Source organism: Erythrolamprus reginae, chromosome 2 (assembly GCF_031021105.1).
Source record: "Erythrolamprus reginae isolate rEryReg1 chromosome 2, rEryReg1.hap1, whole genome shotgun sequence".
NCBI classification, from domain to species: domain Eukaryota; kingdom Metazoa; phylum Chordata; class Lepidosauria; order Squamata; family Dipsadidae; genus Erythrolamprus; species Erythrolamprus reginae.
Window position 1 is genome coordinate 27,905,650 of NC_091951.1, and position 27,859 is coordinate 27,933,508.

At 45.7% G+C, this 27,859-nt stretch overlaps 1 protein-coding gene across 1 annotated transcript; it reads left to right on the forward strand.

The window, feature by feature from the left end:
• Positions 1 to 3,005: 3,005 nt before the first annotated feature.
• On the forward strand, positions 3,006 to 27,760 carry LOC139163017 (tigger transposable element-derived protein 1-like). The gene is made up of 5 exons (XM_070743918.1): positions 3,006 to 3,355; positions 4,321 to 4,841; positions 9,664 to 11,557; positions 20,089 to 20,208; positions 26,516 to 27,760. Exons 2-4 carry the CDS (start codon positions 4,338 to 4,340, stop codon positions 20,202 to 20,204), a joined length of 2,514 nt encoding a protein of 837 aa, XP_070600019.1. The 5' UTR covers positions 3,006 to 3,355; positions 4,321 to 4,337; the 3' UTR covers positions 20,205 to 20,208; positions 26,516 to 27,760.
• The last annotated feature ends 99 nt before the right edge of the window (positions 27,761 to 27,859 follow it).

The following is a 27,859-nucleotide window of genomic DNA, read 5'->3' on the forward strand; positions in this document are numbered from 1 at the left end:
ATAATAATAATAATAATAATAATATAATTATTATTATTTATTAGATTTGTATGCCACCCCGGGCCCGCCAGAGATCATCCATCAGCATGACCAAAGCAGTTTCCGTGCTGTAGCCGGGCCTGAATCATGACTGTTGTGGGCCTAGATAATTGGCTTCTTCCAAGGACCGCTGGAGTTGGAGTGCCACCATCTTCTCAACAACCTTCCCCATAAAGGGAAGGTTGGAGACTGGATGGTAGTTATTAAGCATGGCTGGGTCCAGGGAAGGTTTCTTGAGGAGGGAGCTGGGAAGGATCCCCTCCCCAAGGAAGCGTTGACAATCTCCTGGACCCAGCTCCGTGTCACCTCTCGGCTGGCCGAAACCAACCAAGAGGGACACAGATTCAGTAAACAGGTGGTGGAACTCACAGCTCCAATGGCCTTGTCCACTTCATCAAGTGTCACCAAGTCAAACTTCCCCCAGACAGATGGACAAAGATGAGCCCCAGTCACCTCGACTGATTCGTCAGCCGATACTGCTATCCAGTTGGAGTCAAGGTCAGCCCATATCCGAGCGACTTTATCAGCGAAAAATGAGTTAAATTCCTTGGCACTGCTCTGCAAGGGCTCCCCAACTCCCCCGATTCAGAAGGGAGCGGGTCACCCTAAACAGAGCGGCCAGGCAGGATTCCGCTGATGCAATCAAGGCGGCATGGTACACGCATCTTGCCGCCTTGAGCGCCACTTTGTAAGTCTTAATATGAGCTCTTACAAGTGTTTGGTCGGATTTGGATTTACTCTTCCTCCATCGCTTCTCTAGACATCTCTTCTGGTGTTTCAACTCCCGGAGCTCTTCGTTGAACCATGGAGCTCTACGGGGTCTAGTGCCACAGAGAGGTCGCAACGGTGCAATTCGGTCAAGAGCATACGCTGCAGCCCTATTCCAGGCCACAGCAAGAGACTCTGCCAAGCTGTGGACGAGTGAATCTGGTAAAATCCCAAGCGCCCTCTGAAAGCCCTCTGGGTCCATCAGGCGTCTGGGGCGGAACCACCTAGTCGGTTCCGCCTCCCTGCGGGGGAGGATTGGAGCCAGGAAATCAAGCCGCAGTAGAAAATGGTCTGACCATGACAAAGGCAATGCTTCTAAGCCCCTTAGTCTCAGACCATTACTCAATTGCTCCGAGAGGAATACCATGTCGGGTGTGTGTCCCTCCTCATGAGTCGGACCCTGAATTACTTGAGTCAGGTCCATGGCTGTCATGGTGGCCATGAACTCCTGTGCTAACCCGGAGGAACTGCGTTAGGCTCCTGATTTATTATTTTTAAAACATGTTTATATCCTACAAAGTCTGTTGAGTGGTTACATTGAAATAAATTTACCTTCATTTATTTATCTCATCCAGAAGGACACATTTGGATACATTTCCACACAGCTAACTTAGACAATTTTTTGGGGGGGGAGAATCTGGAAGCTATACTTCTACTGATTATCAAATTTGGAAATCGTTAATTTACATTAGTGTTTTCTAACCATGTAACTCGAAGATGTGGAAACTGCCAATTTCCATAGTAGCTGGGAGCTCCACACATCAAATTGCCAAGATTGAGAAATACTGGTCTACACAATGCACTTCCTTAAAAGTGCCCTTGAAGGTGGTGCTAAATTGCAGTTCCCATCAGGCGAGCGGAGCTTTGAATAACACTCGGAGTGTATCTAGCCAGGCTCATACTGGCAGCCATTTTGGGAGAAGATTTCAAAACAGGTTGAGTTTGCCTCCTTCTGATCTGGTGCTCAACCTGTTTTCAAAAGCTGGGACAAGAGATTTATTTCCTAAAACCAGAGGGAGCGTCACAAGCACAGGTAGTCCTTGACTTACAAAAGTTCATTTAGTGGCCATTTGAAGTTACAACGGTACTGGAAAAAGTGATCGTAAGTCGAGGACTGCCTGTACTTGGTCCTGCCTTCCGGATCAAAAGAGGAATACTCCCCAAAAATGTGGACCGCCAAATAATGTGTGCCCTCCCAAAAAAAGATTTTCCCCTGGGGCTTTGTCTTCATGATCTGCTAAATCTCCAAACAGTATTATAATCGAGCACTGTAAGATTCTGTTTGGCAAACCCAGAAAGTTTGGTTTAAATTCATTATGCAAATTCCTTGTGTGTCCAAACACACTTGGCAAATAAAGAATTATCTTCTATTTTAGTTCTATTCTAATTTCTATTCTATTCTCTATGCCGGGGGTCTCCAACTTTGTCCACTTTAAGCCTTGTGGACTTCAGCTCCCAGAATTCCTCAGGCCAGCAAAGCTTAACTATGCCGTCTGAGGAATTCTGGGAGTTGAAGTCCACATGTATTAAAGTGACCAAGGTGACCTCTGCTCTATTCCATTTATTTATTTATTTATTTATTTATTTTGTCCAATACGCAATGAGGGTTTTGGTGGGTATATATCTATATACGCATAGTAAAATACACGATGAAGGTTATAGAGGAAATACTCATAGTAAAATATATCTATGAAAGAATAGAAAAGAAGATATAGTAATAGAACATATCAATGAAAGAATAGAAGAAGAGATATAGGAATAGAAGAAAGGTATAGGAGATACAGTATAGGAGAGCCAATAGGACAGGGGATGGAAGGCATTCTAGTGCACTTGTACTCGCCCCTTACTGACCTCTTGGGAATCTGGAGAGGTCAACCGTAGATAATCTAAGGGTAAAGTGTTGGGGGTTTATTCCTATTCTAGTCCATTCCCAATATTGTGTGAAATCTTCACAACTGTATGAAGCAGTAAGGGGGACCTCGGGAATCTTTAATTCGGACAATACTCTTTTTATTTTATACCCACGGAAATTTATCTGTCGCGCCTACACACACACACAGCTTTGCCTTCCGCCCTCGCAACCACGTTAGTCTGAAAACGGTTATTAGCGCCCATAAAGAGTTTCCTGCGCCTTCAAAGTTACCCCTCCCCATACCCACTTGGCTCGCAAATGCAGCGGAAAGGGCCGAGATACCGTCGCGCGCGCACCCCCACGCGACGACAATCCCCTCACCACCACCCCCCCACCTTCAACCGACCCCCCGCGCGCCGTCTGTTTTGAACTCTTCAAGCCAGCGCTTGTGGATGGTGGTGGTTGGTGTGTTTTTTTTGTAAACAACCCTGGCGCGAGCCTCGAGGCTCCAGTGCGCGCGCAAGCAAAAGGCAAAAAAAAAAAAAAGAGAGAGCCTGCTAAACAGTTAAAGCCATAGAGCGGCGGAGTCTAGAGAGGACTCGCCGAAGAGGCCTCTCTTTCCCCACCCCTCCACCCCCCTCCCGTTCCGAAAAAGAACGCCGATCGCCCCGCGAGGCTGCAGTCAGATCGGGAAAGGTAGGCGCATGGCAAAAAAAGCGAGCGATACTACTACTACTACTACTGACATAATTATTATTATTATTGATAATAATAATAATAATAATAATAGAGGCGGTGGGGGCGATCATCATGGGGAAGCATGGCCAGGGTGGAGGTTGGGGGGGGGGTTGCAATGCAAAGCCAATGAAACAGTCTCCCCCCCCCACTTCCCCGCCCCCAGTCATTGCAAATCAGTGTCTCCCCCCCCCCGCAAAAAAAAAAAAAAAGTAATGCGGAAGCGGCGAACAAATGTTCGCGGCGCCGGAACCTCCGTGATCGTTTACATCGCTGTTGTTGGGGGGGTTTTTTGCCCGCCCGAGAAAAAGTCATTGATGATACCAACCGGCAGTTTATTAAAAAAAAACACCTGTTGGGGTGGGAAACCACCAGGCCATAAACAGAAAAGTCAATCGGTCGAGAAAGAAAGACAAACAACCCCCCCTCCCCAAAAAAAGACAAAAGGAAGGAGCTCTGATCGGACTTTGTATGGGGGCAGGGCCTCTTCAACGGGGGTGGGGGGTTTAAAAAAGGCCCCGGATCCTCCCGCAAGGGTGAGGGTGGGGATCGCGGGGAGGAGGAAGAAAGGAAGGCCTCCAAGGGACGAGACCCGGGATCGGAGGCCCACGTGGCCTCATCGACCCAGCTCCGAAATCGGCCCGTTTCTGGACTTGGCTTTTTGGTCAACTTGGGTTTAAGGAAGGAGTCCCTTTAAAGCGATGCCTAACGACCCCTTTGGAGGGGGTGGTGGGGGAAATCTGGCTTTATTTCAGCTTTAATTTTGCAACTCTTTGAAAGAAGAGTCCTGTTAAAGGGGTCTCCTTCCTTCCTTCCTTCCTTCCTTCCTTCCTTCCTTCCTTCCCTCCCAACATCGGGGTGGCGCCTCCATGACTCTCAAAAAAAATGTTTCCTTCTTCCTTTTCTCTCTCCTGGAACTGCAAAAGGGAGGAGAACAACAGCTATGGAGGAACAGGAACTTGTGGTTCACGAGGAGGAGGTGGTGGAAGAAGCAGAAGAAGAAGAAGAAGATGATGCCGGCGAAGAAGAAGAAGGCGGGGGAGCTGAGAGAGAGGAAGGGGAGCCCATCGTGGTCCAAGTGAAGACCATCGAGGATTTTTTGAACAGGGGCAACCCGCCCCACATCAAGACCGAATCCGAGGAGGAAACCCACCGGTATTGGGACACTGAATGGCACGAGTTCTTAAAAAGTGTGGCTTGGCTGTCTCCGGGCCAGTCTCCGCCTCCGTTGGAGGAAGATGCCCGAGATTTCCAGGCCTCCTTGGGGAGAGTCAAGGAAGTGGCGCAGGAGGGGAGCTCCTCCGGAGATCCGAACGTCCGTGGGATCGGCAGAAGGCGGCTGGATTCCTGCAGGAGGATGAAAGAGACGCTGGAGAGGATGGGGATGGAGAGACAGTGGCCTCTGCACCTCAAGCAGTACTGCCCGCAGGAGGTTGAGAGGGCTCGGGTGAGAATCCAGCCGCTAAAGGCTGTAAAAAGCAGGGGTGGGGGAGGAGAGGAGAATACAAAGGGGGTACGAAAGGCCGAGAAAATGATTAACCTGTCAAATGTGTGACTAGTCAGTTATAGTAGCAGAGTTCAGAGTTTGGGTTTCAGTTTTGGTTGGATTGTGTGTGTGTGTGTGTGTGTTGGTGGGAAAATGAAAAGCTTTCCATTTTTTAAATTACTGTACTATACAAGTAAGTCCTCAACTTAAACCGTTCGCCAATTTAAAAGGGCACTTTAAAAAAGCGATTGACAGTTTTTCGCACTTAAAACAAGCGGTATCCCCACAATCGCAAGACCCCAAAGTCACATCATGATTCATATTTATGACCGTTGCAGTGTCATAAATTCATATTTATGCAATGGTCATAAATATTCATATTTATGACTGTTGCAGTATCATAAATTCATATTTATGCAACGGTCATAAATACGATTCATGATTGGACGGTTGTTGATTAAATCTATCTTCTCCATTGATGGCCACACGATACCCCCACCCCACCCCACACAATGGTCATAAATTCATATTTTTGACTGTTGGAGATCATATGATCACCTCTTGCAAACTTCTGATCAGCAAAGTCAAAAGAGAAGCCGGATTCACTTAACAACCATGTTACTAGCTTAACAATTGCTTAAGCGATTCATTATAACTCTGGCAAGAAGGCCATAAAATGGGAGAAAACTCAATTAAGAAATAGGAATTTTGGGCTCAATTACGGTCCTAAGTTAAAGACCATCTCATACTTTTTTCCCTTCCCTTAATTGCCTATTTTTTGGGGGGGCCTTGTATTTTATACATTGTATACATTATATACAGTGTATACATTATATACATTGTATACATTATTATTATTATTATTATTATTATTAATCAGATTTGTATGCTGCCCCTCTCCGAAGAGTCGGGGCGGCTCACAGAGTAGATACAAACGTAAGCAAGTAGCACAAATCTAATAATTTAAAATACATACATTTTATGTATACATTTTATACATTGTAGATTGTTCTGAGTTCGGGTTTTGCCCCGTGTAATATTTTGAGTGTCTATGCGACGTTTCGGTGAAATCACATTCACCATCATTAGGCTGAAGTTGTAAGCTTCGTGCTGCTGTAGATATAGTTTGTATATTTATTTTATTTATTTATTTATTTATTATTTATTACTTAGATTTGTATGCCGCCCCTCTCCGAAGACTCGGGGCGGCTCACAACACGTAGAAACAAATCATAAATAATCTAACAAATTTAAAATATTTAAAGATTTAAAAAACACCCCATATACTAACAGACATACACACACGCATACCATATATAAATTAAACATGCCCAGGGGGAGATGTTTCAGTTCCCCCATGCCTGACGGCAAAGGTGGGTTTTAAGGAGTTTACGGAAGGCAGGAAGAGTAGGGGCAGTCCTAATCTCCGGGGGGAGTTGGTTCCAGAGGGCCGGTGCCACCACAGAGAAGGCTCTTCCCCTGGGGCCCGCCAACCCACATTGTTTAGTTGACGGGACCCGGAGAAGGCCCACTCTGTGGGACCTAATCGGTTGCTGGGATTCGTGCTGGGATTAGTTTTTATACATTGTATACATTTATACATTGACAAAACAATGAAAGTTAAAAGAGGTAAAGGACTATCTCTTATTTGTGAACTGTTGCTTACTGAGGCAGTAGCCAAATAAGAAGTGGCTGTGTTTTGGCTTGTGAACTCAGGGTTAGGGTGAATTCATTTTATAAAAAGCCAGCCAAAAATTTGTATCTGAAGATATGATCTGCTGGTTTGCAGGAAATTGCCAGACCAATCAGAAATACCATAGCACAGGCAGTCCTTGACTTGCAACACTTCGTTTAATGACCGTTCAAAGTTACAATCACACTGAAAAAAAGAGACTGGTGACTGCTTTACATAATGGCTATTGCAGCATCCCCATGATCATGTGGTCAGAATTCAAATGCTTTACAAATGACGCATATTTATGACAGTCACCAGTGTACTGGGATCGCATTTTATGGCCTTTTGATAAGCAGAGTCGATTGGAAAGCCAGTCAACGCACTTAACTGTGTTACTAATTTACTTGTTAGAGTGATTCACTTAGATTAGATTAGATTAGATTTATTGGATTTATATGCCGCCCCTCTCCGCAAACTCGGGGCGGCTCACAACAATAATAAAAAACAGTACATAATAACAAATCCAATGCCCACCAATCTAATTACAATTTAAAATTAATAAATTCATAAAAACAGTCCCAATAAATATAAAAAACAGGCACACAGTCAATCAGTCAAATGGCAAAAACAACATGGGCAAGGGGGAGATGTTTTAGTTCCCCCATGCCTGACGGCAGAGGTGGGTCTTAAGGAGTTTACGAAAGGCAGGGAGGGTGGGGGCAATCCTAATCTCAGGGGGGAGCTGGTTCCAGAGGGTCGGGCCCCCCACAGAGAAGGCTCTTCCCCTGAGTCCCGCCAGATGGCATTGTTTAGTCAACGGGACCAGAAGAAGTCCGACTCTGTGGGACCTAACCGGTTGCTGGGATTCGTGCGGCAGGAGGCGGTCCCAATTGTGACAAGAAGGGTTGCAAATTGTTGTTGTTGTTGTTGTTGTTATTATTATTATTATTATTATTATTATTATTTATTAGATTTGTATGCCACCCCTCTCCATAGACTAGGGGCGGCTCACAGCAATAATAAAAACAATGTACAACAAATCTAATATTTAAAAATATCTAAAAAACCCTTATTTAAAAAGCAAGACATACACACAAACATACCATGCATAAACTATATAGGCCTGGGGGAGATGTCTAGAGATATAGGAGTTTATGAAAGGCAAGGAGGGTGGGACAATCCTAATCTCCGGGGGGAGCTGGTTCCAGAGGGTCAGGGCCGCCACAGAAAAGGCTCTTCCCCTGGGTCCCGCCAAACGACATTGTTTAGTCGACGGGACCCGGAGAAGGCCAACTCTGTGAGACCTAACTGGTCGCTGGGATTCGTGCAGCAGAAGGTAGTCCCGGAGATATAAATTGGGGCAAAATTTACATAACAAATGTCTCACTTAGCAACAGAAATGTTGGACTCAGTTGTGTTTTTTTAAGTTGAGGATTATCTGTAATACCAAATTAATTTTGTGATCATTAAGGGCATTTCCAACTTCAAATCTTCACTTTCTTCTCAGTCACATATTTAATAATAAAATAATAACAGAGTTGGAAGGGATCTTGGAAGTCTTCTAGTCCAGGGGGTAGGCAATGTTGGCTCTTCTATGACTTGTGGACTCCAACTCTCAGAATTCCTGACCCGATCATGCTAGCTCAGGAATTCTGGGAGTTGAAGTCCATGTGTCATAGAAGAGCCAACTTTGCCTACCCCTGTTCTAGTTTAACCCCCTGCTTAGACAGGAAACCCTACACCACTTCAGACAAACGGTCATCCAACAGCTTCTTTAAAACTTCCAGTGTTGGAGCATTCACAACTTCTGGAGGCAAGCTGTTCCACGGATTAATTGCTCTGTCAGGACATTTCTCCTTAGTTTTAAGTTGCTTCTCTCCTTGATTAGTTTCCACCCATTGCTTCTTGTCCGGCCCTCAGGTGCTTTGAAGAATAGTTTGACTCGCTCTTCTTTGTGGCAACCCCTGAGATATTGGAACACTGCTATCAGGTCTCCCCTACTTCTTATTTTCATTAAACTAGACATACCCAGTTCCTGCAACTGTACTTCATAGGTTTTAGCCTTCAGTCCCCCCATCATTTTTGTTGCTCTTCTCTTGCACTCTTTTTAGAGTCTCCACATCCTTTTTACGTCTTGTCGGCCAAAACTGAATGCAGTACAGTGGTACCTCGTGATACGAACCCCTCGCCATACGAACAATCTGAGATACAAACCCGGGGTTCGGAATTTTTTTGCCTCTTCTTCCAAACTTTTTCGGTCTTACGAACCCAATGCCGAACCCGGAAGTTTGGCAAAAGTTCGGGTTCGGGTGGCCGCTGAGAAGCCCCATTGCCTGGCTGTCGCTTTTTGAAACAGCCGGGGGGCTTCTCGGCGTCCTCCTGAACCCGAACGCCTAACCCGAACTTTGCCGAACTTCCGGGTTCGGCGTTCGGGAGGCCGCTGAGAAGCCCCCCGGCTGTTTCAAAAGGCGACAACCCGGCGGCGGGGCTTCTCGGCGGTCTCTTGAACGCTGAATGCGGAAGTTCAGCAAAGTTCAGGTTTGGCGTTCGGGTTCAGGAGGACAGCGAGAAGCCCCCTGGCTGTTTCAAAAGGTGACAGCCGGGCGGCGGGGCTTCTCGGCGGCCACCCGAACCTGAACCTTTGCCGAACTTCCGGGTTCGGCGTTCGGGAGGCCGCTGAGAAGCGCCCGGCTGTTTCAAAAGGTGACAGCCGGGCGGCGGCGGTTTTTTGCGTTTTTTTCCTTTCACGCATTAATTCATTTTACATTACTTCCTATGGGAAACAATGTTTCGTCTTACGAACTTTTCGCCTTACGGACCTCCTCCGGGAACCAATTACGTTCGTAAGATGAGGTATTACTGTACTTAAGTGTGGCCTTACCAAGGCATTATAAAGTGGTATTAACACTTTCTGTGATCTTGATCCTGTCCCTCTATGCAGCCTAGAACTGCTGCATGCTGTTGGCCCATATTTAAATGGTTTTCCCCTAGGACTCCCAAGGTCCCTCTCACAGTTACTGTTTGCTCTTAGAGTTAGCAACACCTATATCCTGCTCTTATTCTTATTTGATTATTTACATCTTTATTATGTTTATATCCCATACCAAGCTACCCGCAAAGAGAAAGAACGCCAATACACCAGATGGAATAAGAAAGAAGCAAAGAAAAGTCATCAGTCTCAATTTGAAGATGAAGATCATCAAAGCGTATGCCGATGGGAAAAAAGTGACTAATATAGCTCGAGAAGAAGGCCTGGCCCATTCGACCATCTCCGCCATTTTGAAGGACAAGGAAAGGATCAGAGAGGCCATAAAAGGATCGTCGGGAATGAACGTGAGCATCACAAGGCAGCGGAAAGGCCTCATCCACGAAATGGAAAAACTCCTTATCCTCTGGATCGAAGATCAGATACAGAAGCGGCTTCCGGTGAGCCTCCTCCTCATCCAGAATAAGGCGCGCAGCATCTTCGCGACGCTGAAAGAACGAGCAGGCGAGGAGTGCACCGAAACATTCACGGCCAGTCGCGGCTGGTACATGCGATTCCAGCAAAGGTTTCATTACCAGAAAACGCACACCTCCGGCGAAACTGCCACTGGCGACGAGGAAGCTGCCAAACGTTTTCTGAGCGAACTTAACGGGATCATAACAGAAGGGAACTATTTTCCCGCTCAGATATTCAGCATGGACGAAACCGGGTTGTATTGGAAAAGAATGCCGGAGCGAAGCTACATACACAAAGAAGCCCAAGCGATGCCTGGGTGTAAATCATTCAAAGATAAAGTAACTGTACTGTTGTGCGGAAATGTTGCCGGATTCAAGGTGAACCCATTTGTAATCTTCAAATCCGATCACTCCTGCATGTTCAAAAATGTTAGCAAAACTGCACTGCCCGTTTATTACGGGTCTGACCCTAAGGCCTGGATAACGCCCCAGCTCTTTGATGATTGGTTTGTGAAATGTTTCTTACCCCAAGTAAAGGAATATTGTTGGCAAAAGGGGATTCCGTTTAGAATTCTTCTGCTCTTAAGCAAATCACCTGGACATCCCCCAGATGTCGACAGCCTTCATCCTTACGTCAAAGTGGTTTATCTACCCCCAAACACGTCCATGCTCCTGCAGCCTATGAACCAGGGAGCTATCGCCACATTCAAGACCTACTATTTGCATGAAGTGTTTGCCAAAGCCTTAGCCACAATGGAGGACGAGAGCATAAACCTGAGTGAGTTTTGGAAAAGCTACAATATCCTGGATTGCCTTGAAAACATTGTAGCAGCGTGGCAGGATGTTGGCGTGAAATGCATGCAAGGGGTTTGGAAAAAGTGCTTGAAATGTTTCGCTGCTCTTGGGGATAATTTGGAGGACTTCGACCAGGACCAAAATTTAGACGAAATCATCAAGAACATTTTGGTGCTCACAAAATCCCTCGATTTGGAGGTTGAAACTGAAGACGTGAAAAGCTTGATAACCTACATGGAGGGAGAGCTTTCCAACGAAGATTTAATTGAGCTGAAAGAAGAACTGGAAGAACAAAAGGTGGTGGAAGAAGAAGTAGAAAAAGCAGCGAAGAAAGAAGAAAGGAAAGAAGAACGGAAAGAAGAAGTGAAAAAAGTCGTAGAGGTCCAGCCCAAGACGTTCAGTCTGAGAAGACTGACGAGTGTTTTCTCAGGCATTAACAAAATTTTGTCAGAATTGGAAAGTATGGATCCAGATGTGGAACGTTTTAGGCGGGTACACTGGGAAATGCGTGAAATTTTAAAATGTTATCGGGAAATATATGAGGAAAAAAGGAAAGAAAGCGTGGAAAGCAGACGTAGCGGGTTCCCAAAGAAAGTTATTTCCTCTCCAGTTCCGGTCCCCTCCCTCTTACCCTACCGATCGACAGTAATAGAACATCCGGAAGATCCTCAGCCATCAACTAGTTATGCCAGGGGGTCTGATGTTCCCGAAAACTCGGAAAACCACAAATCTTTCAAAGGATATGTATCCGATGTGATGTTTACAGGTATTGTAATTATAAAATCCGATTTTCTACTTTCTAATGATTAGTATTTGGGGAAAAACTATTTTGGATGTCTTGGATTTTGATGTCATAGCTAGAGGTATAACAAGCAGGAAGAGGGAGATTGTGATCCCGCTGTATAGAACGCTGGTGAGACCACATTTGGAATACTGTGTTCAGTTCTGGAGACCTCACCTACAAAAAGATATTGACAAAATTGAACAGGTCCAAAGACGGGCTACAAGAATGGTGGAAGGCCTTAAGCATAAAACGTATCAGGAAAGACTTAATGAACTCAATCTGTGTAGTCTGGAGGACAGAAGGAAAAGGGGGGACATGATCGAAACATTTAAATATCTTAAAGGGTTAAATAAGGTCCAGGAGGGAAGTGTTTTTAATAGGAAAGTGAACACAAGGACAAGGGGACACAATCTGAAGTTAGTTGGGGGAAAGATCAAAAGCAACATGAGAAAATATTATTTTACTGAAAGAGTAGTAGATCCTTGGAACAAACTTCCAGCAGACGTGGTAGATAAATCCACAGTAACTGAATTTAAACATGCCTGGGATAAACATATATCCATCCTAAGATAAAATACAGAAAATAGTATAAGGGCAGACTAGATGGACCATGAGGTCTTTTTCTGCCGTCAGACTTCTATGTTTCTATGGAGTATTTGTTGACTTGGACTGGCACCAATAAAGGAGAATATTTGTAGCTCAGGATTGAAATGAAGGGACCTTGGTGCCCTCTGAGCTTGGTTGTTATTAGTGCCCTGATTATTTTATTTATTTGTTTGTATACAGTGGTACCTCGGTTCTCGACCACAATCCGTTCCAGAAGTGTGGTCGAGAACCGATTTGGTCGAGTACCGAATTAATTTATCCCACAGGAAATAATGGAAATGGGTTTAATTGGTTTCCAGCCCCTATTTCCTTTATTTCCTATGGGATAAAGATCTGAGGAGCTCCATAGTCTAAGCACTCCAAGCTGTAGGAAGGATGGGGGCGGCTGCAATACCGGCAGTTTCGGGGGGGCTCCTTTCCTCAGTGGTTCGTCTTGTACCTGTAGGCAGCTGCAACAACTTTCTCCTTTCCGGCAGCGGCGGCTTTCCTTCGAGCAGCAGCAGCGCCAGGAAGTCACATGAGGAAGGGAAGCCACTGACGTTCCCAGCGCTACTGCTGCTCGATGGAAAGCCGCCGCCGGGAAGGAGAAAGTTGGTGCAGCTGCCTACAGGTAACAAGATGAACCACTGAGGAAAGCCCCCCCCCCCCCCCCCCGAAACTGCCGGTATTGCAGCCGCCCCCACCCTTCCTACAGCTTGGAGCGTTTAGACTAGAGACTGGGAGGCTGTTAAGTGGGCGGCCAGGATGGGCATGTCGGATTCCGACTCCCATTCCATCTCACCCTGTCCCCTCAGATCTTGTAGCATTTCGGATAATAAACAAAATTTTCTGTGGCTGTTCGGTATGCGAATTTTTGTTCAGATACGAAGCAAATTTTTGCCGAAAATTTTGTTCGGTATCCGAAATGTACGAGAACCAAGGCGTTCGAGAACCGAGGTACCACTGTAATTTGACTTCTATGCCGCCCAATCCCGAAAGACTCAGGGCGGCTTAAACCAATAAAAGAATTACAAAACAATAGAAGTCAAAAATATCTACTCTCTAAAATCCTAATGAAATTAGTATAGAATGGACATAACAATATGCATATACACCAATCCAACACATTCATATATGTGGCCAGGGACGTTGTTCACATCAGGATCCCCAGGCCTGACAGTCTCAAAATGGGTGAACACTGCGGTCAGGCGGTAGGGAAAGCAAGTAGAATGCTTGTCTGCAGAGTTAGAAGTATAACAAGCAGGAAAAGGGAGATTGTGATCCCGCTGTATAGAGCGCTGATGAGACCACATTTGGAATACAGTGGTACCTCAAGATACGAACCCCTCGTCTTACGAACAACTCGTGATACGAACCCGGGGTTCAGAAAAATGTTGCCTCTTCTTACGAACTTTTTTTGAGTTACGAACCGGCGTTCGGAGACAGCTGGGAAGCGGCGCGGCTGTTTTAAAAGGTGACAGCCGGGCAGCGGGGCTTCCCAGAAGCCTCCCGAACGCCGGTTCATAACTCCAAAAAAGTTCGTAAGAAGAGGCAACATTTTTCTGAACCCTGGGTTCGGTTCGGGAGGTTGCTGGGAAGCCCCCCAGCGCGGCTGTGACCTTTTAAAACAGCCGCGCCGCTTCCCAGCAGTCGCCGAAAGCCGTTTTTTTGCGGGGGGGGTTTTTTGGTTGCACGGATTAATTGATGTTACATTGTTTCCTATGGGAAACAATGTTTCGTCTTACGAACCTTTCGTCTTACGAACCTCCTCCTTGCACCAATTAAGTTCGTATCATGAGGTATTACTGTACTGTGTTCAGTTCTGGAAACCTCACCTATAAAAAGATGTGGATAAAATTGAACAGCTCCAAAAACAGGCTACAAAAATGGTGGGAGGTCTTAAACATAAAACTTATCAGGAAAGACTTCATGAACTCAATCTGTATAGTCTGGAGGACAGAAGGGAAAGGGGGCAACATGATAATTTTATAATTTATGATCAAAACATTTAAATATGTTAAAGGGTTAAATAAGGTTCAGGAGAGAAGTGTTTTTAATAGGAAGGTGAACCCAAGAACAAGGGGGCACAATCTGAGGTTAGTTGGAGGAAAGATCAGAAGCAACATGAGAAAATATTATTTTACTGAAAGAGTAGTAGATGCTTGGAATAAAATTCCAGTAGACGTTGTTGGTAAATCCACAGTAACTGAATTTAAACCTGCCTGGGATAAACATATATCCATCCTAAGTCAAAATACAGGAAATAGTATAAGGGCAGACTAGATGGACCATGAGGTCTTTTTCTGCCGTCAGTCTTCTATGTTTCTATTATCTAAAATCTAGATGATAGCACTTGGAAAGTAGGTAGCATAGGATGAATGATATATACCAGAAATAGGTTCTGGAGACCTCACCTACAAAACGATATTGATAAACTTGAACGGGTCCAAAGACAGGCTACAAAAATGGTGGGCTCCAATAAATAAATAATATTGAACGGGTCCAAAGACCGGCTACAAAAACCTATCAGGAAAGACTGAACTCCATCTGTATAGTCTGGAGGACAGAAGGGAAAGGGGGGACATGACCGAAACATTTATTAAATATGTTAAAGGGTTAAATAAGTTCAGGAGGGAAGTGAACACAAGAACAAGGGGACACAATCTGAGATTAGTTGGGGGAAAGATCGGAAGCAACATGAGAAAATATTATTTTACTGAAAGAGTAGCAGATGCTTGGAATAAAATTCCAGCAGACGTGGTAGATAAATCCACAGTAACTGAATTTAAACCTGCCTGGGATAAACATATATCCATCCTAAGATAAAATACAGGAAATAGTATAATAATAATAATTAATAATAATAATTTATTGGATTTGTATGCCGCCCCTCTCCGCAGACTCGGGGCGGCTAAGGGCAGACTAGATGGACCATGAGGTCTTTTTCTGCCGCCCATCTTCTATGTTTCTATGATCTTGGTTGTTAGTAGTGGCCCGATGATATTACCTAATTTGGGGAATGAAATGTCTGTAAGAAAATAACTAAGCTCAGACACTGTCAAGGACTCTTCATTCTTAGTTTGGTCCTTGCATTTTCTTGGCAAATTTATTGCTTAATGCCCAGGGCAGAACCAGGATTCAGATGCTCTTGATTTTTTTTAGCCAGGGCCTTAAATACTACAGTGGTGAACACAAGAACAAGGGGACACAATCTGAAGTTAATTGGGGGAAAGATCAAAGCAACATGAGAACATATTATTTTACTGAAAGAGTAGTAGATCCTTGGAACAAACTTCCAGCAGACGTGGTTGGTAAATCCACAGTAACTGAATTTAAACATGCCTGGGATAAACATATATCCATTGTAAGATAAAACACAGGAAATAGTATAAGGGCAGACTAGACGGACCATGAGGTCTTTTTCTGCCATCAGTCTTCTATGTTTCTATGTTTCTAAGGCTTGTCCTTGGAGTTCTGGCGATTGTAGTGTTCCCACAGCTGTGCGATTTACACTTTCTATCAGCTTCCCACAAACAAAGTCAATGGGGAAGTTGGCAGGAAGTTGGAAGTTGCGGCCACGCGAGGCCGTTGGCAAGTTGGACTGCCAGAACTGCTGCTTTTGAGCAGCACAATCATGACATCCGGTGCCTTGGTAAGCTGAGCACTCTCTGTAAACCATAACTGGCTCTCAACACAATTTAGAAATTTGTAATTAACATAATAAATCAACTTTCATGCACTTAGTTTCCTGTTATCATATTTTTTTTGGAGTATAAGACGGACCTTCTGTCCACCCTCCGCTCCCCCCCCCCCCCCTGTCAAAAGAGGCTGGAAATGTTGGTGTGTCATGAATACAGCCATTTTTGGCCTCCTGAAGCCTTGCCCCCACACCCCATTTTTGTACAGCAGGGGTCCCCAAACTTTTTACACAGGGGGCCAGTTCACTGTCCCTCAGACTGTTGGAGGGCCGGACTATAAAGAAAAACCCTATGCACACGGCACATACCTTATTTTAAAGTAAAAAACAAAATGGGAACGTACTATTTAGAGCAGTGATTTTCAACCTTTTTTGAACTGTGGCACATTTTTTACATATACAAAATCATGGGGCACATTGAGTGAGGGGGGGGCCTAAAAAAAGTTTGGACAAAAAAATTCTCTCTCTCTCTCTTCCTCCCTTTCGCTCTATTTCTCTCCCTCTTTCTCTCCCTTCCTTCCTCTCTCTCTCCATCCCTTTCTTTCTCTCTCTCTTCCTTCCTCTTTTTTGTTCTATCTCTCCCTCCTTCCCTGCCTATCTTTCTCTCTCTCTTGCTTTCTCTCTCTCTTTCTCTCTCTCTTGCTTTCTTTCTCTCTCTCTCTTGCTTTCTTTCTCTCTTTCTCTTTCTCTCTTGCTTTCTTTCTCCCTCTCTCTCTTTCTCTCTCTTCCTGAGCTTCGCGGCACACCTGACCATGTCTCGCGGCACACTGGTTGAAAAACACTGATTTAGAGGGAGGGAAGAAGTCTGAAATTCATATATGTTTATGTTTTGTTTTGAATTTTCTTTTGTTAACATCTGATTGTAGGTTTCCTTGGCTTATAGAAAAATGTATAAAGAAAGAAGGAAGCACTTTGGCATAATGGTTAATAAGTTAGAAATATAATTGGTGTTGCACTTTTTGAAGGAACATTAAGGAGGGAATTTAATTAAAAGAAAATGAATGTAACTGGATGATAAAAGTAGGGGGAAAAACGTTTGCAACTTTTTTGATAATTGATATTAGTTACTAACAAAATACCACATTTTATTCATAGAAAATTAGATGGAACACTGTGTTGTGTCACTTACCCGTGGGCCGGATAAATGGCCATAGTTTGGGTACCACTGGCCTACAGAGTGCTCCTGGGGGCTTGGGGTAAACAAAAACATTTTTTGCCTCCAAAAATGTTCCATTTTTTCCACAAAAATGGGGAACGTTTTTACCTCCCTCCAGCCCCCCTCCCCCCCCAGGAATACTCTGCAGGCCTCCCAAACCCTCTGCACACCCCATTTTTGCGTAATCTTTTTAAAAAAACCATTTAATCATTTGAATCAATACAGTAATCTTTTTTTTTTAATTGCCCAATGCCACCTTTTCTTACTATCATCTCTGTTGGAGTTGGTCGTTACACTGTAGGAGTTGCAGTCAGTTGATTTCTGCACCTCCGTGCCATTTCTTCCACATCTGGTTACAAAACAGTGGCCCAAAAGAAACGTTGTGCTGCTCACCACCTTGACGGAGCTGACTGAGGCAACTTCCTTTCATTCATTCATTCATTCATTCATTCATTCATTCATTCATTCATTTATTGGATTTGTATGCCGCCCCTCTCCAGAGACTCGGAGCGGCTAACAGTAACAATAAAACAGTGTACAATATTAATCTAATACTAAAAACGATTAAAAAACCCATTAATATTAAAACCGAACATACATACATACATACCATGCATAGAATTGTAAAGGCCTAGGGGGAAAGAGGATCTCAATTCCCCCATGCCTGACGGCAGAGGTGGGTTTTAAGTAGCTTGCAAAAGGCAAGGAGGATGGGGGCAATTCTAATCTCTGGGGGGAGTTGGTTCCAGAGGGCCGGGGCCGCCACAGAGAAGGCTCTTCCCCTGGGTCCCGCCAAGCGACATTGTTTAGTCGACGGGACCCGGAGAAGATCCACTCTGTGGGACCTAACTGGTCGCTGGGATTCGTGCAGTAGAAGGCAGTCCCTGAGATAATCTGGTCCGGTGCCATGAAGGGCTTTATAGGTCATAACCAACACTTTGAATTGTGATCGGAAACTGACCGGCAACCAATGCAGACTGCGGAGTGTTGGTGTAACATGGGCATAATAGCTGTAGAAGAAATAAAAGTATTTTTGTTAAGGGCATGCAGATTGCATCTATAAGTACTTCCCAATTGGACCCATCCAATTTACAACCCATCTGGTCGTTAAGTTGTAAGGAGTTGTGAGGGGGCATTCGTTCACATGACTGGACAAAATGTGGGGTGGTTTTGTTTTTTTTAAATCTTTTTTTTTTTTAGAGGTCATTAAAGCAAATCACACAGTCTTTCAGCAAGTGGCAAGCCGCCCCGAGTCTACGGAAAGGGACGGCATACAAATCTAATTAATAAATAAATAAATAAATAAATAAATAAATAAATAAATAAATAAATAAATAAATAAATAAATAAAGGTTGTTAAGTGAACTCCTTCTGAGTGGGGGGGAACAATATGTGAGATTATAGTCATGTGACTGCAAGATGTTGCAAGCTGTCACATAGAAACATAGAAGATTGACGGCAGAAAAAGACCTCATGGTCCATCTAGTCTGCCCTTATACTATTTCCTGTATTTTATCTTAGGATGGATATATGTTTATCCCAGGCATGTTTAAATTCAGTTACTGTGGATTTATATACCACGTCTACTGGAATTTTATTCCAAGGATCTACTACTCTTTCAGTAAAATAATATTTTCTCACGTTGCTTCCGATCTTTCCCCCAACTAACCTCAGATTGTGTCCCCTTGTTCTTGTGTTCACTTTCCTATTAAAAACACTTCCCTCCTGAACTTATTTAACCCTTTAACATATTTAATAAATGTTTCGATCATGTCCCCCCTTTTCCTTCTGTCCTCCAGACTATACAGATTGAGTTCATGAAGTCTTTCCTGATACGTTTTATGCTTAAGACCTTCCACCATTCTTGTAGCAAGAAAGGTCATAAAATGTACACAATTCATTTAATGACTGCATAGCAACTAAAATTCTGGTTGTAATGGTCTTTGGACCCGTTCAATTTTATTTATTTATTGGAGCCCACCATTCTTGTAGCCTGTCTTTGGACCAGTTCAATTTTATCAATATCTTTTTGTAGGTGAGGTGTCCAGAACTGAACACTGTATTCCAAATGTGGTCTCACCAGTGCTCTATACTAGAGGTCCCCAACCTTTTTTGCACCAGGGACCGGCTTTAAGCTAGACCAGTTTTCCACGGCCCGGTGGGGGGGGGCTTTGGTCAAATGGGGGTGGGGTTATGGAGGGGTGGAGCTTAGTGACGCAGCCCTCCACACTTCTCCACAGGGCGGGGAGAATCAGGAGGCTCCTTTGGCGGCTGGGGGCTGCCTGGCTTTGTGATTTTGGCTGGGGGGGGAGTTAGGAATGTCCTACTTCTCCCCCCCCAGCCAAAAACTCAAAGCCTATCTGCTGGATACGGGCGATGAGTGGGACAGAGCGGCCCGGAAGCCTCTTGCAGCAGCTGCCACAGCCACCGGCTTCGGCGCCGCTCGTCCCGCTCATCGCCCGTATCCAGCAGATAGGCTTTGAGTTTTTTGCTGGGGGGGGAGAAGTAGGACCTTCCTAACTCCCCCCCAGCCAAAATCACAAAGCCAGGCAGCCCCCAGCCGCCAAAGGAGCCTCCTGATTCTCCCCGCCCTGCCCGACGCCCCACCCTGTCCTGCATAATGTCCTCTGCCGGGAGGGCAGCGGCGCCGTGGACCGGCTGGAAAACCCCAACGGCCCGCTCCGCGGACCGGTGGTTGGGGACCTCTGCTCTATACAATGGGATCACAATCTCCCTCTTCCTGCTTGTCACAATGATGAGCCCATTACCAAGCAGTCCAAATACAGCCAGCCAAGTGCCAAGAGAGTCCCACAACATTTTACTGTGGCCAGAAGTGCTTTACATAAAATAAAATAAAAACAACTCATTCTCCAATTCTGACTTAGTATGTGATCTATTGGCGAATATATACCTCAAAAGTGACTCTGGGAAAGTAACTTTTGTGCATTTAAATCTCCAAATTGGATCCCCCTCTTCCTAGCTGGTTTGAAGGTTACTCATTTAAGCCTAGCGCATAACTGCTGCAGGACTCGTTTTTTGTTGAATCAAGTTTCCTTTTTTCCTTTTTGGTTTTAGTCATCCCAAAGAAGACGATGCTAAAAACTCCGAAACAGGAAGAAGAGGCCTTTGAGATTGTAAAGGTGAAGATTCCCATGGATCTAAAGCAAGAGAGTGATGGGGAAGCCAACTAATTAGGTAAGGATGCAGATTAGTCAGTCCTTGGAAACATTCATGGGGTGCTCGGAGCCAGGATTGCTCTCTTTTTGAAGTCCAAGGAAAGGGCTTCGAAAACCCTCTTGCAGAAGAAATTGGTTATGCAAGTCTCTTACATCTGGTGGTTCACCAGGCCAGATATCATTTCATGGAAAGGAAGAAGGTCCCAGTTTCCATCGTAGAATTTCTGATTCCTAGAATCTTTGGTTTGAAAGGGTCAGGTTGCACACAGGATGCGAAAGCTAGAAAAGCGAGACCGCTTGAGGCTATGTTGCTTCTAAGGTGTGCGCGTACACAGAAAAATACACACACATACCCGTGCAGCCTTTTCCAAGGCTGCCCAGCCGAGCCGGGTGTCGTAGTTGGGGGCGGGGAGCGACAAGGTTTTTCTTCATTTGCAAAACCACGCGTTCCCCACTCCATTTTGGCCCCGCCCGTTCTGGGAAAGGTGGCGGCACCCATCAGGCACTTCCGCCCTTTCCCTGAGGCTCAGCCTGTGCTGGGATGGAAGAGGGGAGGCAGCAGTGACTGACATCAAGGCTGCGCTGGGGCTGCCCCCTGGAGCCAGGGGCGACGGGCCCAACCTCGGCCTACCTGGCCCCGGCACGAGCTTTGCCTCCTCTTCCGCCATCACCTCCTGCAGACGCCTCCGGCCCCCTCGCACCCCTGGCCTCTTACCGCTGTCCCCGCCCACCCGATCCACCCCTCTCTCCGGTTTTCTACTCCTCCGCCTGCCGTCTTGGGGCGTGGCTCCTTCCGCAGCGGTGGCTGCAGTGGTGGTGGCTGCGGCGGCTGCAGCTTCTCATCATCCGCGCGTTCAGCGAGGGGGCTGCGAGAGCTCTTTCTCGGAGCGCTTTGGGAATACTCCCCGTCCCCGCAGCCCCTTCGCTGGGAGCACTTTCGTCCCGGGCTGTCGGCGAAGAGGCTGCAGGAGAGGCTGAGCAGGCGTTCCTGAAGCGCTCCAAGAAAGCGCTCTCACAGCTGCTTCGCTGACAGACAGAGAAAGAGAGAGAGCAACAGACAAAGCTAGATGGAAAGGAAGAGAGAGGGAGAAAGTGAGAAAAAGGGAGGGGGGAGAGAGAAAGAGAGAGAGGACAAGAGAGGGAAAGAAAGCAAGAGAGAGAGAGAAAGAAAACAAGAGAAAGAGTGAGAGAGAAAGAAAAAGAGTGAGAGAGAAAGAAAGAGAAAGAGTGAGAGAGAGAGAAAGCGAGAGAGAAGAGAGGAAGGGAGAGAGAGAGAAAGAAAGAGGGAGAGAGGGAAAGAGAGAGAGAGAAGAGAGGAAGGGAGAGAGAGGAGGAAAGCAAGAGAGAGAGAGAAGAGAGGAAGGAAGAGAGAGTGAAACGATAGAAAAAAGGGGAGAAAAAAGAGAAATGTTTAGTTTTAATAGTAATAGATTTTGGCTTTGTTTTATTATTAATTTCTTTTAATAAAAAGAAGGGATTTCCCTATCTATCTATCTATCTATCTATCTATCTATCTATCTATCTATCTATCTATACTTCTATGCCGCCCAGTCTCAAAGGGACTGCCACTCAGACACTATGCTTTTCCGCCCACACCGGAAAAAATTAGAGGGAACATTGGTCAGGTGGACCCATTATTTGATGGATCGAATAGGTGCCATCAACTCAGTGTTGACTATTAGCAGCCATATAGATTTTCTCCATGACAAGACCTATTGGTAGAGATGATAGATTCTTACATTTGGAGGCGGCCCAGAAATCCAAACAGTTGCTTAGGGTGGGAATCCAAATACAGTCACCACACAACACCCTTGCAGCTATCTAGTTTCTGCCTGATCATAAAGAAAAGGAGCCTCCCATCCTTCTGCCCCATTGCTTTATCTGTAGTTTTGCACAGATTGATCAGGAATGAAGGATTCTGGAAGTTGAAGCTTAGCTATCAAGGGAAGGCTGAAGTTAATAATTACAGTGATCCCTCGATTTTCGCGATCTCGATCTTCGAGAAACGCTATATCGCGATTTTTCCACCCGATGACGTCACTCTCTTCCTTCCTTTCTCATCTTTCTTTCTCTCTCTCTTTCTCTATCTTGCTTCTTCCTCTCTCACACTCTCTTCCTCCCTCTCTCATCTCTTTCTTTCCTTCTCTCTCTTTCTCTATCTCTCCCCCTCTTGCTGGCGGGCGGCGGGCGGGCGAGCGGGGGCATCAGCGAGGAGCCGGGGTTTCCCCTTTGCGTGGGCGGCGGGGAAACCCCGATCTTCGTCTGCTCGCTGCTGCTGCGCTGCCGAGCAGATCAGCTGCTGGGCGGCCGCAGCAGCAGCGAGCAGACGAAGATCGGGGTTTCCCCGCCGCCCACGCAAACTCCACCATCTGCGCATGCGCGGCCATGGAAAAAGGGCGCGCATGCGCAGATGGTGTTTTTACTTCCGCAACCCTACATCGCAAAAAATCGATTATCGCGAGGGGTCTTGGAACGGAACCCTCGCGATAATCGAGGGATCACTGTATAACCTAATTTGATTAATTTATATTGTTGCATGTACCCAACCATCATGTCTGTACATTGTTAGTGAGTAAGCCCACTGGTGTTTAATAAGAAATATATTACGATAAATCAGTGGCTTAGTGCTAAAAGAGGATTTTATAGAAACATAGAAGATTGACGGCAGAAAAAACACCTCACGGTCTATCTAGTCTGCCCTTATACTATTTCCTGTATTTTATCTCAGGATGGATATATGTTTATCCCAGGCATGTTTAAATTCAGTTATTGTGGATTTACCAACCACTTCTGCTAGAAGTTTGTTCTAAGCATCTACTACTCTTTCAGTCAAATAATATTTTCTCACATTGCTTCTGATCTTTCCCAACTAACCCTAGATTGTGCCCCCCTTGTTCTTGTGTTCACTTTCCTATTAAAAAAACTTCCCTTCTGAAACTTATTTAACCCTTTAACATATTTAAATGTTTCGATCATGTCCCCCCTTTCCCTTCTGTCCTCCAGACTATACAGATTGAGTTCATTAAGTCTTTCCTGATACGTTTTATGCTTAAGACCTTCCACTACTCCTGTAGCCCGTCTTTGGACCCGTTTAATTTTATCAATATATTATTATTGTACAGTCATACCTCGTCTTACGAACCTAATTGGTTCCAGGGAGAGGTTTGTAAGACGAAAGGTTCGTAAGACGAAACATTGTTTCCCATAGGAAACAATGTAAAGTCAATTAATCCATGCAACCCAAAAAAACCCCCCACAAAAAAACGCTGCCGCCCGGCTGTCACCTTTTAAAACAGCCTGGGGGCTTCTCAGCGACCTCCGGAACGCCGAACGCCAAACCCAAACTTCCGTGTTCGGCATTCGGGAGGCCGCCAACAAGCCCCCAGGCTGTTTTAAAAGGTGACAGCCGGGTGGCGGGGCTTCCCAGCAGCCTCCGAACCCTGAACTTTTGCCGAACTTCCGGGTTCGGGGTTTGGGAGGCTGCTGGGAAGCCCCCCAGCCCGGCTGTCACCTTTTAAAACAGCCGCTCGGCTTCCCAGCAGCCTCCGAATGCCAAACGCAGAAGTTCGGGTTTGGCATTCGGCTTCAGGAGGCTGCTGGGAAGCCGCCCGGCTGTTTTAAAAGGTCGCAGCCGGGCTGGGGGGCTTCCCAGCAGCCTCCCGAAGCCAAACGCCAAACCCAAACTTCCGCGTTCAGCGTTTGGAGGCTGCTGGGAAGCCCCCCAGCCCGGCTGTCACCTTTTAAAACAGCCGCGCGGCTTCCCAGCAGCCTCCGAACCCCAAACGCAGAAGTTCGGGTTTGGCATTCGGCTTCGGGAGGCTGCTGGGAAGCCGCCCGGCTGTTTTAAAAGGTCGCAGCCGGGCTGGGGGGCTTCCCAGCAGCCTCCCGAACCCCGAACCCGGAAGTTCGGCAAAAGTTTGGGGTTCGGGAGGCTGCTGGGAATCCCCCCAGCCCTGCTGCGACCTTTTAAAACAGCTGGGCGGCTTCCCAGCAGCCTCCGAATGCTGAACACGGAAGTTTGGGTTTGGCGTTCGGCTTCGGGAGGCTGCTGGGAAGCCCCCCAGCCCGGCTGCGACCTTTTAAAACAGCTGGGCGGCTTCCCAGCAGCCTCCGAACGCTGAACACGGAAGTTTGGGTTTGGCGTTCGGCTTCGGGAGGCTGCTGGGAAGCCCCCCAGCCCGGCTGCGACCTTTTAAAACAGCCGGGCGGCTTCCCAGCAGCCTCCCGAAGCCGAACCCGGAAGTTCGGGTTTGGCGTTCGTAACTCGAAAAAAGTTCGTAAGAAGAGGCAATTTTTTTCTGAACCCCGGGTTCGTATCTCGAGTTGTTCATAAGACGAGGGGTTCGTATCTTGAGGTACCACTGTATTTGTATTTATTAGATTTGTATGCCGCCCCTCTCCAAAGACTCGGGGCGGCTAACAACAATAAAAAAGACAATGTGAACAAATCTAATATTAAAAATACTCTTAAAAACCCCAATTTAAAGAACCAATGATACATACAAGCATACCATGTATACATTCTATAAGCCATGGGGAAAGGGAAAATTTCAATTCCCCCATGCCTGACGACAGAGGTGGGTTTTAAGGAGCTTGCGAAAGGCAAGGAGGGTGGGGGTAACTCTGATATCTGGGGGGAGCTGGTTCCAGAGGGTCGGGGCCGCCACAGAGAAGGCTCTTCTCCTGGGTCCCGCCAAACGACATTGTTTAGTCGACGGGACCCGGAGAAGGCCAACTCTGTGGGACCTAACCGGTCGCTGGGATTCGTGCGGCAGAAGGCGGTCCCGGAGATATTATTAATAATGAGGTCCTCCCAATCTAGAATGTTGCAAGCTACGATGGTAGTTAAAATGTTAGTGAGTGAGCCCATTCAATCTGTTTAATTAAAAAAGAATCAGTAGTTTGGTGACATGAACTATTCGCTCTTGCCCTAGAAGAGCGTCTTCTTAATATTGAGGTCCTCCCCAGGTGGCGTCTTCAGGTAGTGTTGCATACCATCAAATGAGCACGATTGAAATTAGGATTTCTTGGATCAAGCAGGAGAGGAAGATGAGGTGGTCAATTGGAAGAGGGAAAGAGGAGGCATGGGAGGAGACCCAGGAACGTTTGAACTCCTAGCAGAAGTTGTTTGTGAGTGACATAGGGGAAGGTTGGTAGGGAAGGTTTGCCTATTTGCCGATGACTCTAAAGTGTGCAATAGGGTTGATATTCCTGGAGGGGTCTTTAATATGGTAAATGATTTAGCTTTACTAGATAAATGGTCAAAGCAATGGAAACTGCAGTTTAATGTTTCCAAATGTAAAATAATGCACTTGGGGAAAAGGAATCCTCCATCTGAGTATTGCATTGGCAGTTCTGTGTTAACAAAAACTTCAGAAGAAAAGGATTTAGGGGTAGTGATTTCTGACAGTCTCAAAATGGGTGAACAATGCAGTCAGGTGGTAGGGAAAGCAAGTAGGATGCTTGGCTGCATAGCTAGAGGTATAACAAGCAGAAAGAGGGAGATTGTGATCCCCTTATATAGAGCGCTGGTGAGACCACATTTGGAGTACTATGTTCAGTTCTGGAGACCTCACCTACAAAAAGATATTGACAAAATTGAACGGGTCCAAAGAAGGGCTACAAGAATGGTGGAAGGTCTTAAGCATAAAACGTATCAGGAAAGACTTGATGAACTCAATCTGTATAGTCTGGAGGACAGAAGGAAAAGGGGGGATATGATCGGAACATTTAAATATGTTAAAGGGTTAAATAAGGTTCAGGAGGGAAGTATTTTTAATAGGAAAGTGAACACAAGAACAAGGGGACACAATCTGAAGTTAGTTGGGGGAAAGATCAAAGGCAACATGAGAAAATATTATTTTACTGAAAGAGGAGTAGATCCTTGGAACAAACTTCCAGCAGACGTGGTTGGTAAATCCACAGTAACTGAATTTAAACATGCCTGGGATAAACATATATCCATTGCAAGATAAAATACAGGAAATAGTATAAGGGCAGACTAGAGGGACCATGAGGTCTTTTTCTGCCGTCAGTCTTCTATGTTTCTATGAACTAGAAGAGTGTCTTCTTGATGTTGAGGTCCTCCCCAGGTGGCGTCTTCAGGTAGTGTTGCATACCATCAAATGAGCACGATTGAAATTAGGATTTCTTGGATCAAGCAGGAGATCAAGCAGGAGAGGAAGATGAGGTGGTCAATTGGAAGAGGGAAAGAGGAGGCATGGGAGGAGACCCAGGAACGTTTGAACTCCTAGCAGAAGTTGTTTGAATATATTGTTGGGAGAAAAGCTACATACCGGTAAATATTGTTTTTCTCTTTCTCTTAGAATATGAACAGATATTAAAGAGAAGACTTTCCAGGTGGGAAGATCTGAAGAAATAGACATTTGCAAGATTTTGGAGGGAATCAAAAGCTTGTATTTCTGGGGTTCTGGGGTGAAAGGAAAGTGAATAAATCCACCGGGAGCACAAAGGCATTTAGGAAAGAAAGCAGGGAAGCCTGAAGATAAAGATCAACAAGAACCAATTTCCAATGTGGCCAAAAAAACCAACAACCAGAATTCAGCGGAGCCAGACATGGTGTGCAACCCACAGTGTTTTCCTACTATTCCACACGTGCAACGATAAACTGCATAAACATTTACAGGGTTAGAAAATTAACCGCAAGCCTCCCGTTATTCAACAGGGGAGGAGGAAAAAGAAAAGATATATTTGCTCACAATATGGAAAAAAAATTTGGTTGGAAAACAAACCTCATGGAGAACAACAGCAAAGAAGCCATATAAATGTCCAGGCTACAGCGAAAGTTTTCAGTAGGCCGGATGCCCTCATCAGAGCCGAGAGCTGTGAATACTTCAAGGGCGTGAGAACCTTCTGGATCAGTTGCCACCTAAAAGGATACACATGGGTCGGAAACCGCACCCGTGTCTGGAAAGCTCCAACGAGAGAGAGCATCATCGCCGGTGAAACGCAAGAGGACCCACGTGGGCGAAAAGCCTTTACAAGTGCTCCGAATGTGGCCAAAAGCTTTTGGACCATCTCCCAGTTGAAAATACACAAAAGGACACCCACGATGGCCCGACGCCATATCCGTGCTTAGACCAGAGGCACTGATAATGATCCCCGAGAGGGTGGTCAACACAGTAGAGTGACCGTACCAGGTGCCTGAGGGTGGGAAGAGCTTTCTAGCTCACGTCTCAGGAAGCTTAGTATATAGCATACATCGCCAAGAAGCTGCATAAATGCTCCTGCTATGCGGAAAAAAAGTGTTAGTAGGAAAATCCCAGCTTGGTGGTCCACCAACAGATTCATATCAGAGTTCTTCCATGTTTCATAAACACATGAAAATCCACCCGGGGGCAGGGCGGCCTAGAAATCCAATAAATAAATAAATAAATAATGAAATCCTAGAGGGGCAGAATTGGCGCTCAGCTGTTAACATGCAGTCTCCGAGACAAGTGATCATGACGTTAGCATTGGAGGTAAAAACAGCAGACAGCTGAGCAGAGTCAAGCACAAGGGGGCATTGGTGGCTTTTAAACATATGGATACATTAAAATATTATAAAGACGGCCTGGTTTCACACTGAAGTGCTTTGTTCTCTGGGATGGCAGGCAGGTTAGAAATGAGCCTTTCCCTGAAATCTCAGACAAGATTTCTCAGCCGGGATT

Excerpts from the sequence above, each read along its gene's own strand:
- LOC139163017 (XM_070743918.1), top strand. The coding sequence starts at position 4,338 with ATGGAGGAACAGGAACTTGTGGTTCACGAGGAGGAGGTGGTGGAAGAA. Across the intron at positions 4,842-9,663 it reads AGGAGGTTGAGAGGGCTCGG|CTACCCGCAAAGAGAAAGAA; the intron begins GTGAGAATCCAG and ends TCCCATACCAAG. Across the intron at positions 11,558-20,088 it reads ATCCGATGTGATGTTTACAG|TCATCCCAAAGAAGACGATG; the intron begins GTATTGTAATTA and ends TTTTGGTTTTAG.